The sequence below is a fragment of the Juglans microcarpa x Juglans regia genome, chromosome 2D, assembly GCF_004785595.1.
Source record: "Juglans microcarpa x Juglans regia isolate MS1-56 chromosome 2D, Jm3101_v1.0, whole genome shotgun sequence".
NCBI lineage: Eukaryota > Viridiplantae > Streptophyta > Magnoliopsida > Fagales > Juglandaceae > Juglans > Juglans microcarpa x Juglans regia.
The window spans coordinates 28,407,044-28,427,671 of NC_054596.1; the positions used below are offsets into that span (position 1 = coordinate 28,407,044).

Here is a 20,628-nt window from a genome sequence, read left to right on the forward strand (position 1 = left end):
ATTAGTACAAGTGATTTTAATATCAGTACAAGTGATTTCAATGCAAACAGAGAGCTGCAATTTTTTTTTTTTGAGTTTCTAAGACCTTCTGACATATGAGAGTTGAAAAGAAAGAAAGTAAAAAAATAAAAAATAAAAAATAAAGGAGGTAATAGACGGGTAGTGAGAGGTCGAGGGATATCATTACCCCTCAAATAATAATGTTAATGTATAACCACCAGCGGGACTTGAATTATGTAGTTTGTATTACTTTGGCACTTGTCTCCCCATATTTCTTAAATAACTGGAAGATATATCAAAGTGCATTGCTCAGATTCGTTTCAGCATGAACCGATGGGCTTTTCAACAAATTTATGATAAATAAGGATGTACTTCTATTTCATGGTTCATGTTTTACAAGATCGATTATAAATCTCCCACCAACTGTTGAATTAAAAAGGAGGAAATTTTAGGAAGAGAACGTAATGACGTCTATTTTATTAAATTGCAACCTTTATTTTACTTATAAAGGGATGGAATGGAGGTTTTAAAAAATCTGAATGCCTCAGTACATATTTCCAAGGCGCCCTGGAGGATTCTTCTTCTGTAACAAGTGTCTATGCAGATTTTGTGACCTCATGGATGGCATTAGCCAAATATCCAACGTTGCCTGTAGTAACTCCAGCCATACTGTGTATGCAAAGATATAGGCACATGTTAATAAAGAGCCATTTCTGAGCTATTATGTATAAGAAAAATGATGGTAGGACATATTACCTGATACGACCATTTCGAGTCAGGTAGATGTGAAATTCGCTCGTCAAACGATCAACTTGTTCAGGCGCCAAACCACTGTAGCAGAACATACCAATCTGTTTACAAGGACCCAAGTAATTAGAAATGAAAACTTCAGCAAATGGAGCAAATTGGAGGTAGATAAATGGACAAACAACTTAAATTGAGTATGAGTGGTGATACTCTGCCGTCTGAGTAGTACTGCTCATTGTTACTTTTTTTTTTTCATTTTTCTATTCACATTTTTTAATATATTTAAATATTTTTTTTTAAAAAAAATACACTAATATACTTAAAATTACTTCTTTAATTATTAAATAAAAATAAAAAATATTTTTTTTCCCGAGCGGTCAAGTAGAGCCGTAAGAATTGGTGGGCATATAAACTTTTTTTTCATTGAGTATGTATCTGACAAAGGGAAAAGCTTCTTTGCCCACCTATATTGACCGCTCTAGTTGACCGATGGTCAAAATTTTTATTTTTTATTTTTTACCTAGTGATTAAAGAAGTAATTTTAAGTGTATTGACGTATTTTTTTTTATTTTTTTAAAATATTTAAATATATTAAAAAAATGTAAAAAAAAAAAAAGCAAAAAAAAAAAAAAAAGCCTCGGTGGCATGCCCAACGGTAAACACTGGGCAACAGAGTAGCCTGACCCATCTGACAAATGCTAAGGTACCTGTTTAGTTATGTGCTCCCATGATAAGGGTGACCCCATCTTTTCAAGATTTTCTCGTAGAGCTGTTCGCATTCCAATGATGCGATCTGCCATAACCTGGAGAAAGATGACAATAATCTTCAAATATGTATAAGAAATAATAATGCTGATGCAACTCTACATAAGCTGAAGAAAAAAATACGTCAATGATGGATTTTCTGCCAAATATGATCACATCCTAAAAATCAGAATGCTTATCTGAAGGTTGTAGCATTACCTCACAATAATATGGCCTTGAATTTCAACCAAACAAGAGGGTCTTGTGGTAATTGGGTCCATAAAATTTTATTAAATGTTTTTTTCTGAGCTTATTAAGTTTTAAGGAACTCTTTGAAAAAACAAGCCCTAAATTCCACAAATTGATGAAAGCTAAGCCTGTGTCACCCACAAAGGGTTAAGTAGACAGCAACAATGGCACATTCTACAAGAAGATAACAAAAAAACAAAAAAAAAAAAAAAAAAAAAAAAAAAAAAGGAAAAAGGAAAAAAGGCCAGAATTGAAATACGATAATTTACCTTAACTTCTTTGAGCCATAACTTCTTCAACGCTGGATCACTAAGAATGGTTGAAACTATGAGTGCACCATGAACGGGCGGGTTACTATACATGGGTCTGGCCAGCAGCTGCAACTGACTTTTCACAGCCACGGCTTGTTTTTCATCTTCACAAAGCACACTGCAAAGCATAGTGAAGTATGAGAGAGATCCTCCTATCTAAATTCACTTGTCAAGTACCAGAGATATATGTGCATCTGATGCAAAAATTACCCAGTGAACATTCGGAGGTAATGTCATTGGCACGGCAGGATAGCTGAATTTCAATAAACAATATGATTATTTCTCATACACTTTGGGATTTTCTTAATTTGTTACATTTTCCTTTTTCATATTTTATTTATTCATAGCTTTAAAGGAGTGATGAAGTATAATCCATCGAAAGCTAGACATGGTAAAATTTCACATATGTTCAATCTAATATCCCCTGCTTCTGTAAATCTCTAATTCCGAACAATTTTGCTCACAAGAAGATTATAGGGAGCAAAAACCAAAACTTGTTAAATTCCCAAGTGACAAAGGAAATCTGAAGTCCATAAATTTATGCTATTATTGCTGAAGTTTTGGAGCCCAAAGGGAGGGGAAAAACTCTTCTACAGTTCACATCTGGTCGTTTGTTTTGCACTGCTGCTTGGGCCAGATTCGCAGACAATGGTAATTAAAAACTTCATTCATCTATCTAAAGGATTAAATGCTCGAAATGCCGAGTGCTACCTTTATTCCTATCTATTTTTTTTTTTTTCCTCTCTTTTTTGCAGTTTATCTCATTGAAAGATAGGCAGTGTGAGATGAGAAGTAAAATTGAAAAAAAGTGTGCATGAAGAGAGAAAATCAAAACAGCATTTCCATATAGTCATATATATATATATATATATTTACACACATACCATCCCTGTTAGTTTAGATGACATTTTAGACTTTCAAAAGGGGAAACCGAGATTAACTAATCTAGATTGCCTATAAAATCAAAATAAAGCAAATGAGCTGACTTTTTGTCGAGACAGTTTGAACTTCTAAGTGGATTTTATAAGTGCATGTAATCATAAAATTCCTATTTTACCATGAAGCTTGCCCCCAAGAATCCAGCTTGACACCAATTATCAAATTTAGGCATAAGATGACTACATATAATTGGCTTAAACCTCAGTAACAGACCTGCAGATATATCTTCACACACCACAATCATATTGATAACCCAGGTAAATTGCTAAAGACAATTCCCAATCAATGCGTTCTCTAATTATCTAAACAAAGAGATATGCAGTCATTTCCTATTGAAGACAGACCCGAGAACAAAACAAATCTGCATTCTGAAGATAATTAGACCATTACCTTAGGCATCCTACTCGCTGGCCATAGAGTCCCATATTTTTTGCATATGATTGAGCAATTCCAATTAGATGTCCATCCTCAAGAAAAATCCTGATGGACTTTGCATCTCTCTCTGGATCACCGCTAGCAAAACCTTGGTAAGCCATGTCAAAGAAGGGAAAATGACCTTTTGCCTGTAAATGATCATAGTGCTCACTACTTACCAATTAATACTGAAAATTCAGAAAGGAAAAGAAAAACATAGTAATAATAAGACCATGATATTACCTTGAACTGGTGTGAGATCTCTCTCCATTGCTCCTCTGAAGGATCTACTCCTGTAGGATTGTGAGCACAAGCATGAAGAAGGAAGAATGAACCATTTGGAGCATTCTACATCCATGTTTAAAGGGCGGGGTAAAGAGCTTTTAGTCAGCAATGAAGGAATGAAAACAACGGCCAACAGAGTAAAACTTCAAAGTATTAGAAACGAGGTACAAATACCTAAATAACGTAGCTGGGAACCTAGACTTTTCTTGCTTACCTTTATATCGTCCATCAGTGCTGCGAAATCTAAACCCCGCGACTCTGGGTGATAGTAATGGAAGGTCCTCTGAGATACCTGGGCATCTCTCCAGATGTTATGGTGGCTGTAAATATTCTTATGTTAGAGTCCAAGTTATAAAGAAAGAAAGAAAGAAAGAAAGAAAACACGACATAAACTTTCTTACTCAAAAACTAAATCTGAAAGAGGACGGGTTTGTTGGGTGTTGGGAAGGGAGGGGAGGGGGGAGCATCTAAGATTTAAAGGAAATATGGGCCATGGTGCTCACTTCGCCCAGGTTGGGACTGATATGTGAATTTGTGAATCAGGATGAAAACGCTTTTGAAAGTCCGCAAAAAGTCTGCATGCACCAGTCCCAGAGAGAGACTGTACTGCTGCTATCCTCTTGTCTCTGATGAACTCAGATTTCTCCCCATAGGCCAGTTTCAGTGTTTCTTCAACCATCTTCACACTCCCTCCCATAGGAAGATACTCCCTACTCAAAAAAAATAAAAATAAAATAAACATACAACATTTAAATTAATTCAAAGCCAAAGATGAAAAATGATATACATACATATATATATATATATATATATGAGTAAGAATTGGTGGTCTAAAATGAAAATTGATATTATGCACGTAGCATTTAAAAACATTTTATGCCATTCATATATATGGATCCAGAAAAACACATAAATATCCGCCTGTAGCTGGCAATAATTGATTAGAAACCATCACAACCTCCTCGTAAAGAAGGTTAGGTGTGTGGAAATTTGCACATATATGATTAGAAGGTTAAATTCTGAGTAATGGCAAATTTTGGTGTCTATAGCATTTATTTACCAGATGTAGAGAGTTACACGTGTAAACTTTCAACAGCCATTCTACTGAATCTCTTAATTTTCCAAATCCATAAATGATGTCCTGGACGTCTACCACTGCCATTAAACAACTACCGTAAGCAAGTTTCACTACTATAGTTTCTTTATAGCTTCTGGGAAAAACAAAACTTGTGATGTGTTCCATATTGGGTTTTGAGAAAGTGGATAGGTAGAATGAAAAGCAGTTTGGAAAGGACTTTTGAATTGTTTGTGAAAATGGATAGGTGAAATTGAAAACTTGTTTAGATAAAGATTTGGAGAGGAGTTTTTTTTTTTTTTTTCCTCAAAGAAAGTTAAGCAAATGTCTAAGGGCTCATTTGTTTTTGGAGATGAGATGAGATGAGTTGAGATTAAAGTTAAAAAGTTAAAATAAAATATTGTTAGAATATATGTTTTAATATTATTTTTGTTTTGGAATTTGAAAAAGTTGAATTGTTTATTTTATTTTGTATTGAAAGTTGAGAAAATTGTAACGATTAGGTGAGATGAGATGAGATGAGATAAGATATTTTCTGAAAACAAATGAGGCCTAAATTATCATTGCATTGTTTAGAAAAGAAGAATCAAAACAATTCTTGTTTTTTTAAACCAGACATAGCAGCCACCTTTCATTCAGAACTAAACCAAAAAACTAAATTTCAGGTAGTTTAGTTTAGTAAACTATAGAGGACACATTACAAAATTCTCATCGCTTACAAATGTGGTAGTGTGAAATGAATCACTTTCAAGGATCATGAAACTGATCTAGTTTGTTTCGTGGTGCCCAGGATCAACTCTGGTGGGCCATGCTCCTCTGGAGGCCAAACTAGTCTGGCAGCCTCACTACTTAAAGCCAACTAGGGAATGCCCCCAGGGCCATGGCCACCAAGGGGGTGGCCCCTTGGTTCCATCTTTGATGGTGTGTGGTTGATACTAACTAAACTCTGCAATATAGACAATTCTGACCCAAACCCACCAACAGGAAACTCAATACATATAGTATGATATATTGTGGTCAATAAAGATTGCTTACAGTAGAGTATGCTTGCAACTCTTAACATTATTAAACCCTAACGAATTTAACAACCAAAAATCTACCAAATTCCCTTCCAAATGCTAAATGTAATAAAAAGTTTTCCCGATTCCAAAGGATTGCAAATTTTAGACGTATTAGAAGGAATGCAGAATGAAGTCTCCAACAAAAATGCAACTAAAAAAAAAAAAAAATATCAGAGAATCCAAAACCACCAACCAAAATACAATCAAAATTGGTTACCGGCCGGACGATAAAAAGGTTTACCCCAGGGACCACCATAAAGTGTAAGTCGAAAGGAACATAGCTATTACAATTTAATCACACGAAAACTTTTATCCATCATTTTCATATATCACATATCACATTTTTTTTTTCTTATTAAATGTGTAGTATATAAATAATGAGTAGAAAAATTCAATTAGTTTAAGAATAATAAAATAAAATTAAAATTAAAAAAAAAGATATAAAATGTAGTATATAAAAATGACGGGCAGCAAAATTCTAAAGATTTTTTTTTTATTTATTTATTTCTAAAGATGAACACATCTGGATAAAATAGTTCCACGAGCAACAGGGAATGGCATTGGGAACTGTGTAATACACCAAGGAAATATCACTCAATTACATGACGTAATACTGTAAGAAAGTGTCTCAGATGATAAGAATCTAGCGAACTCACATGTTTAAGTTTCCTGCAATCCTCCGCTCTGCTTCTCGAACACATTCCAAAACAACCGGTTTTCCATTATCATCACGGTAAGCACCCTTTTAATTTAAATATGAAAAAACAAAGAAAAAAAGTGAGTTACAAAGATAATCGATAAAAGAACAGAACTTGATCAAAATGATGAATGCTCTCAACTCGGTTTCAGATATAAATGAGAGAATATAAGAGAATTTAAAATTATTCGGTTTGAAATTTTATCTCTAGGAACCCAGAAATCAGATATCTTCAAATAACAGAAAAGGAATTTAATATACCAGATTCAAAAAATTATTCTTTGGCTTAACTAAAGGTGTTTATTATAGAAATGAAAATCTATTTGCAATCAATACACAATTGAAATGAGTCACACAATAATGAAAAATACCCATGATTTAACTGTTTTATAACCATACTCGGAAAACGATCTACTGTATGACGCACCAATCTTGAGATAACCCAACTCTTTTAGAAATGGTTCAAGAACATTTGAGTCTATCTTGTTTCTTCGGAATTCTCAGTAGCAAAAACGAAATGGCATAAACCAAGCAAGAGAAAAACAAAACAAAGGAAAATGTTGGGAAGATAACAACTGAAAACTGAAAATTAGTCCTCAGTTTTCTGTATGTGAATCCGAGTTTTCTAAGATATTCAAAAGGGAGAGTATAGATTAATTAACAAACACAAGCGAATTCTACTCCACGCTATGTTTGGCTGCAAAGAAATCACCGAAATACCCGAGAAATAGATCCTTTTTTCTTTTACAATGAAGATCTCAGGTTTTAAATTATAAACAACCCTCAAATAATAAAAACTGCAATCTCCAGTCTCAACTCTTCGGATTTGGAGCCTAGTAAAACAGTTTTCCTACTATTTTCAAACAAGAAAAAAAAGCAGTGTAAACATGCCATTCAAAATATCCAGTACGTCCGTTTTTTCTTTCTCTCCATTTTATTTTCCCGGCAACCAAATGTAGAATTCAGAAAAATGGAAGAGAAACTTCGGGAAAAGAAAAAGATAACTCACAACTCCGACATTGACTTTATTCGGATTGGAATCGGCAAGGAAAGCCTCCGTAACACCGAGTATAGGATCCTTCGGTGCCGGCTTCACGCTCCCCCACCAAGACGACATCGATCTCGCTCCAGAATCTGAGCTCCACCTCGGGACCCGACCTGACATCACCGCCCGAAACACCATTTTTCTCTGCGTTTGTGCGCGCACGGAGTGAGCTGTAACCGTATTGAGGTGAAGTGCGTCAATGGAGCTAAATTTATAAGAGCCTTCTGCTTCGACTACATGACGGTGACGTGACGTGACGCCATTCTAAATTGGAGCTGGCAATTGGAAATTACCAGATTACCCCCTCCTCAGGCCGTGACGTTTTTTTTTTCCTGGTTTGCGACGGCGGCCTTGAAATGTGTGAAGCTTAGGTCGTTTACGAATTAAATATGGCCACGTCATCCGAGTCGGCGTGTGTGATAATCTCGGTTTCCGATAGAATGGAACCGTTTGGTCCGTTTGAAATGCATGCGAATAATTATTAGAGAAATGTCAGAGAGAAATTACTGTAACAATATATATTTTACACTCATTATATGATTATTTCTAATTTTTTACTTTTTTTTATTTTAGATTTAGAAAATATATGATCTATATCATATCATATCATATATATGAAATGATTGCTTTCAATAATAACTATTATTTATATTTATTCTAATTATTAAAGGCAGTGATACGCTTACTGCGTACTTTCAATTTGGAATAACGATGCTGCGTACTTTCAAATTTGAAATGATTCGTAAATAATCATGTCATATAAAAGTTATTGTAAAAATGTGAATTTCATTTAAAAAAATTATTTTTTATTAATATGATTTATTTTTTTATAAAATATTTATGTGAGATTTATCTATTTAAAACTTATATTTAATATTACTCATTTTAATATAACAACTTATATAAAATTGGTTTTAATTATTTTCTAACAATTGTTTAATTTATTTTTATGCCTGGTTTAGTTATCAACATTCATCTTATCTCATTTTATAGAGTAATATTAGAGAGAAGTCATTATAGTAATGCACACTTTATACTTACTGCATGACTGCTTCTAGTTGATTGTTCCCAACACTTACTTTGAGAGATGTATGGTCTAAATGATGCCACATCATGTATACAAAATGAATGCTCTCAATAATGATTTCTATTTATATTTATTCCATTTTATATAATTATTATAATTTTTTTAAACTTTCACATAAAATATAATAAATAATTCAACTTTGTTAAATTCTAAAAATAAAAATTACGTTATAACAATATTTTATTCAACTTTTAATTTTTATCTCTTGACATCCGTATAACTAAAAGAGATCTTAAGTACAATCGTAATTTAAATTCTTAATAATCTAAACTTGAAAGTGGAGCTAGATTGTGTAGAGAAATAAAAATATCTTAAGAAAAGTTTTATTCATTATTCTTATACCACAAACTTGTTTTTATATTTTATCTTTTTATTTATTTATTTATTTAATAAATATGTAATATAAAAATGATAAGTAAAAGAACTCATATTTTAAATGCTAAATAGTAAATGACTGATAATCGAGCAATCTAACGGCTAAACTCTTCATGTATACACAACTCTAGAATATAATAAATATATAATATTTTATATAATTATATTTTAAAATAGGGGATATTTTTATAAAATAACTTACAAAAATAACATCACTTTATAAAAATATCTTTATTTAAAAACATAATTATAAAATATATTGTAAAATGTATTGTAGATATCATTACTCTTTTTGTTTATTAATGGCAACTTCTGTTTTGTATGTGCCAAAAACTCATTTACTTGCTTTTTTCCCCCCTTATTGATGGCATTTTTTGTATTTATATTTGCTCCTTTTTTCTTATCAATGGCAGTTTCTAGTTTATATGTCGCAAAGATTCATTTAATTGCTATTTGTACTTATTAATTGGAAGCTTTTTTTTTTTTTTGGTCCCTTTTTACATATTTATGGCAGTTGTTGTTTTATACTTTCTATTTTTTCTTACTAATCACAGTTTTTGTTTTATATTTAGCAAAACTTCATTTACCTGCTATTTTTTCTTATTAATGGATTTTTTTATATTTGGCAAACTTTCATTTAGTTGCTGTTTATTTCCCTAGTAATGGAATATTGTTTTTATATTTGCTGTATTTTCTTGTTAATGACAATTTTCTAATACTTGTTTTTTTTCTTCCTATAGTAGGAGGACATGTGCAAGGGACGTGCCCAGTTTCCTATACAAATTATTTCAAATTTTAAGAAATGGTCTTGAATTCGAGATCCAAAAAGTGTCCTGAATAGTGTAATTTTTTTTTCTTTTTTTTATGTATTTTGTTAATCATCATAAACATTTTTTAAAAAAATAAAAAATTCACAACATCATTAAAAAATATTTTTTTAATCATTCAGTAAAAAAAAAAAAAAAAAATCCCATTCAGGACATTTTTTGGGTCCCGAATTTGAGACCCAAAGTATTTCTCAATAAATAAAGTGATTTTTTCAGGACAGATAACGTGTGCTCGAACCCAAATGCCAACGAAGAGTGCTCCAGCCTCGAGGTGAGCAAAGGATGTTTAAACCGGGGGAAACAGGCAAGTGCTCGCACACGAGGGTCTATCGCATTGTGTTACTTTTGGAATACGAATTGATTTATAATGTATTCCAAGTTTTCTCTAAGGAAAAGTTTCGGGAACCCCAATTTAGTTCCCGTGCGACCGAATCTCACCTATGAAGAGAGATTAGACTTGTGACGCCTCTAAATCCCACTTGGAATTTGACAGAACTTGAAGTATCTAAACATGCAATACAAGGTAACATACTCCGTTCATGACAGTTAAGATGCAGTGCATCTAATATGTATCTAACAATATGCAATATTTGTAACTAGAGGTGTAAATTGGTCTAGTTCGGTTTGGGAGAGGGGGCGATGGACCGAAATTTTTGGTTTATCATTTTTCTCGGACCAGATTGGGCTGAATATCCATAGGGACCAGATTGGACTGGTAGCTATCGGTCCATGTGGTTCGATCTGGCCCAATTATTTTGTTATTTTGTTTCATTTTTTTTTTTCAAATAAATTAGTAAAAAATTATTTGAATTGCTAAATTAAAATTAAGTGAATTATTAATGTGGATTATGTAACTAACTCATTAAAAAAATATTTTACTATAATTATATTTATGATGTTGATAGTTACCACTTACTAATTTAGACTTTACTTTTTAGTATACATAATTATTAATAATGTCATACATTTTATATATGGTTAATGCATATCAAATAATTTCATTGTACATAGATTATTCATGCTTGCTTGCAACTTAGGTGTTTAAAAAAAATTACCTAATTATTTTAATTAAGTGTAAATAGTAGAGTACGCATGAATGTATGATGGATTAACTATTTACATATAATGATATAAACTATAACATGATTTATTATTAATTGATAGCATATATTATTTTATATTTTATATGATCAATGATAATAAATTAGATAAAAATTATATTATTAACTTATATAATTACTATATAAAAATAATATATTAAATTATTAAAATTAGTTTTTGATACTCACCAAATTATGCCTCCCAGTATAAAAGCAGAATTAATACACAAGAGAAGATTCGAAGGTCATTTCCTCAGGGACAACAAGTTCAACATGCTTAATCATGCATACATATGGAGACAGGGTGGCTTAAAGGGCAAAGGGTTTACGAACAATGGTTGTTGTGCACAGATTTACAAATGGGTAGATGAGATATGTGCATTGATTATAGACAGGATGTTGGATGAACTTAGTTAGCATTTGAGGATTTCATTAGGCGTGACTAAGTGTTGGGATGAACTTGTTCAAACTTAGGATTTAAGTATGTCGAGGATTTTGGTGAGCATGTTCCTTGGAGGTTTTGCCTTGCATACATCATTAGTAAGTTCATTTAGGCATCAACTAGAGTGCATGCCATGCATTTCTTGAGATAGGTTATGGATTATTACATAGCATGCATCATTTAGACATCTAAGTGCATTTTCGTAATTTCATTCCAAGTCAATGTTTATTTTTCTTAAGTTAGTTAGATTCTAACTTAGCATAATTTATTTCACAGCCAGTACTTCACTTACAGTTTCAACAGTCTATAAGTTGGCATCTAATTTACACTTTGATTATTATTTATGATTTATTGATAAATGTACATTCATTTTATAACTGTCATTTTGAACATAAAATGTCATATCTTATGTTCCATTTTTATTTCTCATACAACTATCATTTTTAAACTATGCCACATACATGCATATCATGAAAAATTATTTTATCATGACTCCAAAGGCTAGGATGAGAAGTATCCTGGTGGAACTCTTATGTCTACTCTGAAGTGATTAAATATGAAGTGGTAACCTCTGGGTTGTTGAAGAACAGTCAACAGACTTCAAATTGTTTCTTTTTAAAGGACGTCGAAGCGAAGTCAAACGTTACAACACATGATACTAGTGAGTGTACATGTTATGATTTTTACGATGTTATATAATGTTAGAGTAATGTTATACACCACACTCTCATCCTATTAAGTAAGATGTGGTACATTCATCACTATTGGATGATAAAGAAGTACCTAATAAATGATCATTCACTCTTTATCATCCAATGGTGATAAATGTGTCACATTTTATTTAGTAGGATGAAAGTGGGATGATAGTATAATGTATAGAATTTTCTATTATGTTACATTACTAATGCATTGAGAAATTCATAGGTGGAATTTCTATAGGCTTTAGAAACCTCATGAAAACACAATAAGTTTTCACGATTCGACCAATCGCGTAAGTTTTAGTCTGTCAACATAGCCAGAGTTATCACTCACTATGGTATCATAAGTGCGATTTTATTTATTTGATATAGTTAGAAGTGTCATATTGAGTTATGGTCTACACTATCAGACTCGGTTGATTATTTAGAATTTTATGGCTTAATAATCACATTTTCAGTTTTCAGACGAAACGCTAGTTCGAAAATGCGTTTTGCTTATTTCGAGGCACTTCGGGATTAAATTTCAATAAAAAAATTGTACAATTAGGTTTGTATGATATTTAGGATTTTACAATGCAAAGTTTATGTTTCACTTTCCCGGAGTGAATAGTAACCTCTATAGTATCATCTAGCGTAGTGTTTTCAGAATCACAGTGTGAAATTTTCAAATTAGATTAGAAAAGTTTTATTTGGACACTTAGTAGGATCTTAGCCATACTTGGAAAATAGTATTGGACACTTAGCACAAAGAGGAACCATGAGTTGGATTATGAAGGAATCAAAGTGTGAGATCATGCCACCTAAACGAAATCCTATTCTTTTTTTTCATCTGATCAACCAATTTGTGTCAGACAAAAGAGAGTTTCAATCCTAGTGAAACCCTAAATGGTTGAAATCAATTTGAAACTCCAAAGTTTGATTGAAAGCGAAACCCTAAACGGCTTCCCCAAATCCTAACGTTGGTTTCGAAACCCTATTTGATCCAATTTCTAACATTGTGTTTAATCATTTGATTAAATCATTTTTACACGCTATTAATTTCTCAAATTCATATTATGATATTATAATCCAACCCTTTAAACCTTAGATTTGAGCTTGATAGCATCTCAAACCCTAACCAAACCCCCTCTAAACCCCAAATTGAAGCCCACTTAGTTGAGGCACATGAGTTTGGTCACCTCGGCAAAACTTCTTGAAGACGTTTCCTCCCCTACATGGCAGGCCATCCACTACCCTTAGTTACACCCAATAGTGCCTTGATGTGAGAGGAGAAATCCACCTCATCACCCTCCATACCACACGGCAGCAGTAGACAGTCCTTGTCACTCACTATTTTTCACTTTATGTAACATATGCACCTCCAATCAAAGGGCATTCAAGCCCATACCTCCCCCTCCAGAAGTCTAAAGTCGTGCAAGACATACTACACTCCATTTCATCATTTCTTCACCCCATTCTTAGAGGGAAACCCAAAAGAGTTTTCTCGGATAGTTTTCTAAGTCATTTTGTGTGGCACCTTTTGTAAGTATTTTCTCATAATGACTCCTTTATAAAAGTTGTTCGTCTTTGATTTTAGTTTCTATGGATATCTTATTTGTTTCATTCAGTGGTAATTGGGTTGGTCAAAAGTTGTTTTAACCATGGAAAAGTCATTATGGATATTAAACTGAGAATGTGTAATATTTTAGAATTTTTGACCAAGTTAATGGACATATCTTGGTCAGAAAATTTTGTAGAGTGTTGTTAACATATGTTTATGAATGTTGATTGGGAGTTTTTGCATGACTAAAGCTTTTGCTGAAATATTTTCTTAGATATAGAAACTTAGAAACTGGAAGTGGAAAAACAGTTTTTGTTTTGAGAAAATTTGAATATTTCGTGATTTAATTTACTCCAATGGCTTTGATGTTTTTATTTGATGACCCTAAGCCTCTTATATGCATGTTAGGGTATTTCTCTTGAAGATATTTAGTATTAATTTCAAAGATATGATTTTTCTATACAAGAGGATTTCTGTTTAGGCCTAAGATTTGATGTTTTTGGATTAGATCCATGTTTTATTGATTTTTAGCCATGTGATTTTAAGTTTGATGGTTGGATCTTTTTTATGACACATTTCTAAACTATGTGATGTTTTAGATTGAATTTCTCATGACTTAAGCCATGGATCAAGAGATTGATCAAATCTAGTTAAGGAAAAGTTTTTGTTTTTGGACGAAATGTAGAACCGGAAACTCCAAGTGTTGTTTTGTGATTTTTGGTGACTTTTGTTTAATGATTTAAAGCATGATTGATCTTAGAATGATGTTATGAATATGTTAGATGTATGATTTATTTTTTATTTTTTTTAATTCTTGGAGATATTTTGAATAAGGTCAAAACTTGTGTTTCAAAGGTTTATTTTTGGTTAAAAAGTTTGGATCTTTTTACTAAAATGTTTGGTGGTGATGATTAGCTTTTTTTTAATGGATGTTTAAGTATTTTTTAAATTAAGGACAAGAAGATATTTGTTGCAAAATTTTGGTTTAATCATGAGTTTTGAATTTGAAAAAATTGCAACAAAATCAAGGGAATAGCCTATGTAAGTTTCGGCCCCTATAGAGTTTTCAAGTTGTGTTTAGTTTTAAATTTTTCTGAATTGATATTTGAGTTTAGTACAAAATTTACATGAGATATGTAAATTTTAGAGTTAGAATATAAAATCCTTAAGTTAGGAGTAAAATGGTCATTTTCTCACATGTAGAGGGTAAAATGATAATTTTGCTCTGAGTTAGTATTTTTCCATATATCTAATTGTTAGTGATTAAGTTCTAACTTTTAGAAATCACTACTTTCTATTCCTCGTGATCGCACTTGAGTTTACTTACGAACGAAAAGATCAAGGTAAGTTAGCTTTTAACTTACTATCAGTTTAATGTATATGGGTGGCAAGTAAAGGAACTACAGTGTATGTATGTATGTTATCTTATGTGCCATTTCAAGTCATTACATATTCATCTGTCACACATAATTTATTTTGCCATGAATTGTTCATCTGTTACTCAAGGTATTATGTCACGTTTTACTATACATTGCAAGTACGTCTTGTTAAGTATGCCATATATTACATGTTTATCATGTCATATAATATTTACTGTTGCAAGTATGCCATGTTAAGTAGATTGTCTGTTACATGTTATGTCATGTTAAATATGTTGTCTGTTACATGTTATGCCATGTTAAATATATTGTTTGTTATATGTTGTGTCATGTTACGAAATATTTTTATCTCAAGTAAGTCATATCTTTTGAGTTTCGTTCAAGTCATGTTGTGTTACGTCAGGGTTTCTGTCCTTTTGTATTCCAGTCACGTTTCGTCTCAAATATAGTTTGTGTATTTTGAGAATAGTTATGTCAAGTTATTCATAACAATCACGACCCTAAGTGCTAGGATGAGGTAATATCCTAGTGAAACTCTTTTGTTCACGCTAGAGAGTTTAAATAGGTGTGAAATTTTCTGAGTTGACGAAATACTGTCAACGGGTAGTGGGTGTGGCCTAACTAGCTAGTCACCAGAGTGCGCTAGACACTAATGCCGATGGAGCCACATTTCAGTTCTAGTGGGGACCACATTGAGTGTGCCACACGAGGTATGGGGACCATAGTGAGTGTGACACATACAATACACTCACAGCTGGTGCAGATGCCTGTGTTGTGATGCGGTAATCGGTATAGACACATGTCTCTAGGGGACCCATGCAGCACCCAAGTAGTTGAGTTTAATTAGTTAAAGAACAAGATTCCAAGTTCATGTTAAGTCAAGTCTCAGATCAAGTTCATGTCAAGTTAAATCTCAGTTTAAGTCCAGTTCAATTTAAGTCAGTAAAGTTCAGTTCACACTTCAGTTTAAGTTATGTCAGTTATGTTATGTTGTATATCAAGTTATGCTATGATTACTTATGATTTTGATTGTACATTCATGCTTTTACTGCCATGCATGCATCATTAACCTATGTTGAGGTTTTCTGTTAACTTGCTGACATTTGTAATTAAATCTCACTATGGTAGTCTAAACTATTATCTCCCCCTCCCCCCCGAATGGTAGATCTTGTTATAGGACCTGAAGGAAAACCAAAATTCAACCAACTGGAAATGGTAGACAGAGCACAGTGCGATGTCAATGTTATTATAGTAGTTAACTTAATTTACTACTAGTACTATGGAGTTGCATCTCCAATACTCTTTTGATCATAGCTATATTGGACTAGCGTCATGATCTCAGTTGTTTAGTATGTCCTTTTGTTTGAAGTATGTTATAAGTATTTGAGATATTTTCAGTTTGGTGCATAGTATTGTTAAAAAAAAAAAATTTATCCACTACAAATATTGCATAATACTAGATGCATGTTAGAAACATTGCATCTTTAATTGTCATGATCATGGGCAGGTAACCTCTATAGACAACGTAGTTTCAATGTAAGTTGTCTTGCGGTCACCAGCAAGTATTCACAGTGCATATGGGGAACTATGACGACATCATACGTTACGTTAATTCCATGATTTTATGAAAGACTAAGTTAGTGCAATGAAAGTATAATTATGTTCTCTGTAAGAAAATATGCACAAAAATTCTATCTTTTTGAGAAATCTGAATAGGAGACAAACAAAGTTTTTCTACATTGCATGCATTTCATGTTTATCATTCTTCATGCATAGTTTATCTTTGTGCACGTTATTTGTCTAACTTACTAAGATTTCAAGTAAATCTCACCATTTGTGGACCTACTATCATTTCATTAGAAATGATAGGAAATTTCCTGCTCTTTGCTTGGGGTGAATGCCAATGACTTGGGAAAGAGTTTTCTCCAACCCTTGGCTTGTAGGTTGGTCCGAATATGGCTTGTAGTGTCATGTCCTATCTTGTGTCTATGCTTTTGGTCTCTTTACTAATCACAACTTCCTAAATGTGATGTGTTATTCTACGTTGGTGGCACCTTTTACTAGTCTAATTAACAAGGTAACATGGAGACGAGGTTTAGTTATGGTTGGACAAGTGTTGCCCAAAATGGACATGTGGTAACTAATATGGCCTTATGCGTGTGTGTGTCATGTCTTTGTCGTCTTGGATTTTAGTTACTAAGCAGTTTTAGGTGTTGTTCTAAGAAAGATATAATCATTTATGTTATTGTGACTAATACAAAGTGAAAATGAGGTTTGACCATACATGACATGTGGAATAAGTCATGTTTTCGGTTTGTCCTTGGTTTAATCCCATCTAATTCTAACTTAATGTAGAGCTTAAGGATTACACAAATCAAGTGAAGTGCCTTGATAGAATTCTCTTCTATAGCGGACTTTGTGAGGGTAAAATTGGAAGTTTGTGGAATAAGAAGTCTAATGGAATCTTCCTTCTATGTGCCTTCTTGGAAACTTCCTCGGGACGAAAATTTTGTAATTTCTTCCAACTTGATGTCTTAAATTGGAAATTCCCTTAGTCTTAAAATTCGGATGATGGGTTGGACTAGAAATGGATTTTGGGCCTTTGTGAGCATTCGGCCCATGTGGTTGGGCTTGGTTTGTAAACTTTGTTTGGGCCTTAAGGGAGCCTTGGGCCCTTCAAGACCTAGACACTATAGTTGAGCTTTTGGGCTCAACCTATGTCTGAGTGGACTTTTGATCGGGCTATTTGTCTTATCCAATCTTGGCTTTATTATTAAGGGTGGGTTGTTACTGTAATACTCTGCTCCTTCCTTCTTACGTACGCTTCTCTCTTTCTGATGTACGTTCCCTCTTTATGATGTAAGCAAATCCCAAGGGCAGAGATTATGTGCATTGTCTGCCCCTTCCATCTAGCGATTGCGAGCCTCGTCTTGCGTGCCGAACCTCGATAGCATGTTTCAAAAGATATTATGTGACTTCGAAGGCACGCTCAGTGTTTTAAATGTATTGGAAATATTTATAAAGAGTATTTCCAGTGTTATTGAACTAAACTTAATTTTAAATACGACAATTATAATATTCTTGAAGAGCTCCAAAAATATTATAATTGTCAGAAATCATTTTAATATTATTATGATTTCAGTATTTAAAATATTATGGGATTTAAATTATGTTGAAAGCTTTAATTAATAAATGGTTTTATCCTTTTAAATATATTAAATAAGACTTCATCATTTATTGATGATGAAAAATATTATTTTATAAACTAAAGTTAGTTTAAATAATTTTCTACCTTAATTCCTCTAAGTGCTTTTAATTAAGTTAATGTTTACGCATTTTCAAATCAGTATTTTAATCTCTCACCGTTAGATCGTTTTAAGGATCCTAAGATGAAGGGACTGGGTTAAATACTCAGACCCCTCTTCCTTCTCCCTCACTTTTCCTCAGCTCTCTCTCTCTCCTCCCTCTCTCTTTCGGCTTGCACTACACGACACTCTCTCTCTCGCCGATGCTCCACTGGCACCACCTCCCTCCGGCGAGCCTCCCCAGCCCGATATCTCTCTCCCATGCTCTCTCTCTCTCTCTCTCTCTCTAATTGTGCAATGCCCGAATGGGCTTGGTACCCATTGCGCCGTCGTGCGCCACCCAACGGCGCCACCACTTCCACAACAGCTTCCCCTCCCACCGGCCATCATCCCCTCCCACCGTGCCGCCCTCCCTCTCCCCTCACGGTAAGTAGCCGAAATGGGTTTTTAACCCATTTCCCATCCTTGCACTGCCGTACGCGGCCACCCACAGCCACCAAGCACTGCCATGAACTTCCCATTCCCTCCTCCTTCCTCCTCCACGTGACCCGAGGCCCATAACTTCCCTCCAACGCACGGGCCTCTCCCCTCTCCAATGCACGGGTTTCACACCCTCCACCACTGTACGCCGCCACCCACGGCAGATAACCGCCACCTTCAGCCTCCTCAAGCCACCACCGATCCATCCCAACCACCCACGGCCCCGATCTGCCTCCTATGCACATACACTCTCTCTCACTCTCCCATGGCTTCTCCTCGACCGTGTGGCCACTGCACATGGTGGGTAAACACTGCACATGATGGACAGTCATTGCACGACTAGATCCGTCGTGTTATGCTCCTTGCCACCATCACAAGGCCACTACGAGCCCTTCCAAGACCACACTTAGCTATCGAAACACCCAAACAGTCACTGTACGTGGGTTAGCCGCCACGTACGACCCTTTCGGAATTATCGACCGTGACGGTCAACTAGAAATGTATGGGTTCTCTCGCTGATGGTATAACTCTCTATCCCTCGTTATTTATGTTAGATGTTAATTATTTGACTAGGTTGTGGACTGTGTTGTTAGTATTAATGGAGTTGCTGTGTAGTATGGAGATGTGTTGTGCTGTGAAGTGTTGGGCGTTCTGTGTACTGAAGTGTTGGGCATTCTGTGTAGCGAAGTGTTGGGCTTATCTGTGTAGTGCGCTGTGAAGTGTGGAGTGTACTTGAGAATTGTGTTGTGCAGTGTTTCGGACTGTGCGATGTAATATGGTTGTGGAGTATGTGTTGTATTGGTGACGTGGCATGTAGAGTGGGAATAGTACACGCTGAGTGTACTCTGTGTGTGGCGTAGTGTGAGATAAGGAGAGTATATGTAGAATATACCCTCCTGGCGTATTGTGGAATGGGAACAGTACACGCTGAGTGTACTCTGTGTGTGGCATAGTGTGGGATAAGGAGAGTATATATAGAATATACCCTCTTGGCGTAATGTGTAATGGGAAGAGTACGCGTAGAGTGTATTCTGTATGGCATGGTGTGTGAATGGAGTACACATGAAGTGTACTCGATATAGTGGAGTGACGCACCATATGGCGGGTATGCCATAATGGTGATGTGGCGTAGTGTGGAATAAGGAGAGTATATGTAAAATATGCCCTCCTGACGTAATGTGGAATGGGAAGAGTACACATGAAGTGTACTCTATGTGGTGGAGTGATGTACCATATTATGGCGGGTATGCCATAGTGGTGATATAGCATAGTGTGTATGAAGGGAGTACATGTGGAGTGTACTCCATGTGGTATAGTAATGCACCATATGGCGAGTATGCTATAATGGTGATGTGGCGTAGTGCATGTGAATGGAGTACACATGAAGTGTACTCCATGTGGTAGAGCAATGCACCATGTGGCGCATATGCCATAATGGTGATGAGTTGTAGGGTGTGAAAATGGAGTATACGTGGAGTATACTCCACGAGGCAGCGACACTCCGTGTGGCGTGTCGTAGAGATAAGGATGGTTGTGTGATTGATGGGTGTGGAATGTGATGAGTAGTATCGGGAACTGTGGAGCAGTATCCCGAAGTAGTTATGGCGTAGCCTGTAGTCTGAGGTGACAAGTGTCACCATGATGGACTTATGGCTAGGATTATGCGTGAAGTAGCAGAACAAGTGTAAGAGTACGCAGCGGAAGCATGACTGGGCAACGTCATGAAGTGACTGGTTACTGACAGTCATGCTTATGATGGGTGAGGAGTTAGTATAGAAATTGTGTAGCAGGAACGTGACGAGATGTCACGATGTGACAGGAGTACGTG

At 34.6% G+C, this 20,628-nt stretch overlaps 1 protein-coding gene across 1 annotated transcript; it reads right to left on the bottom strand.

Annotated features, from left to right (window-relative positions):
- Positions 1-350: 350 nt before the first annotated feature.
- Positions 351-7,811, bottom strand: LOC121248474 (aspartate aminotransferase, mitochondrial-like). The gene is made up of 10 exons (XM_041146948.1): positions 7,532-7,811; positions 6,482-6,567; positions 4,193-4,399; positions 3,904-4,009; positions 3,648-3,752; positions 3,381-3,553; positions 2,010-2,169; positions 1,455-1,550; positions 757-851; positions 351-669 (listed from the first exon to the last, which is right to left on the bottom strand). The coding sequence occupies exons 1-10, from the start codon at positions 7,703-7,705 to the stop codon at positions 597-599; spliced, it is 1,275 nt and encodes a 424-aa protein (XP_041002882.1). The 5' UTR covers positions 7,706-7,811; the 3' UTR covers positions 351-596.
- Between the last annotated feature and the right edge of the window lie 12,817 nt (positions 7,812-20,628).

Coding starts and splice junctions, on each gene's coding strand:
- LOC121248474 (XM_041146948.1), bottom strand. CDS start 7,705: ATGGTGTTTCGGGCGGTGATGTCAGGTCGGGTCCCGAGGTGGAGCTCA. Junction 4,400..6,481: donor ATTGCAGGAAACTTAAACAT/GTGAGTTCGCTA, acceptor TTTTTTGAGTAG/GGAGTATCTTCCTATGGGAG. Junction 3,753..3,903: donor CACTGATGGACGATATAAAG/GTAAGCAAGAAA, acceptor ACATGGATGTAG/AATGCTCCAAATGGTTCATT.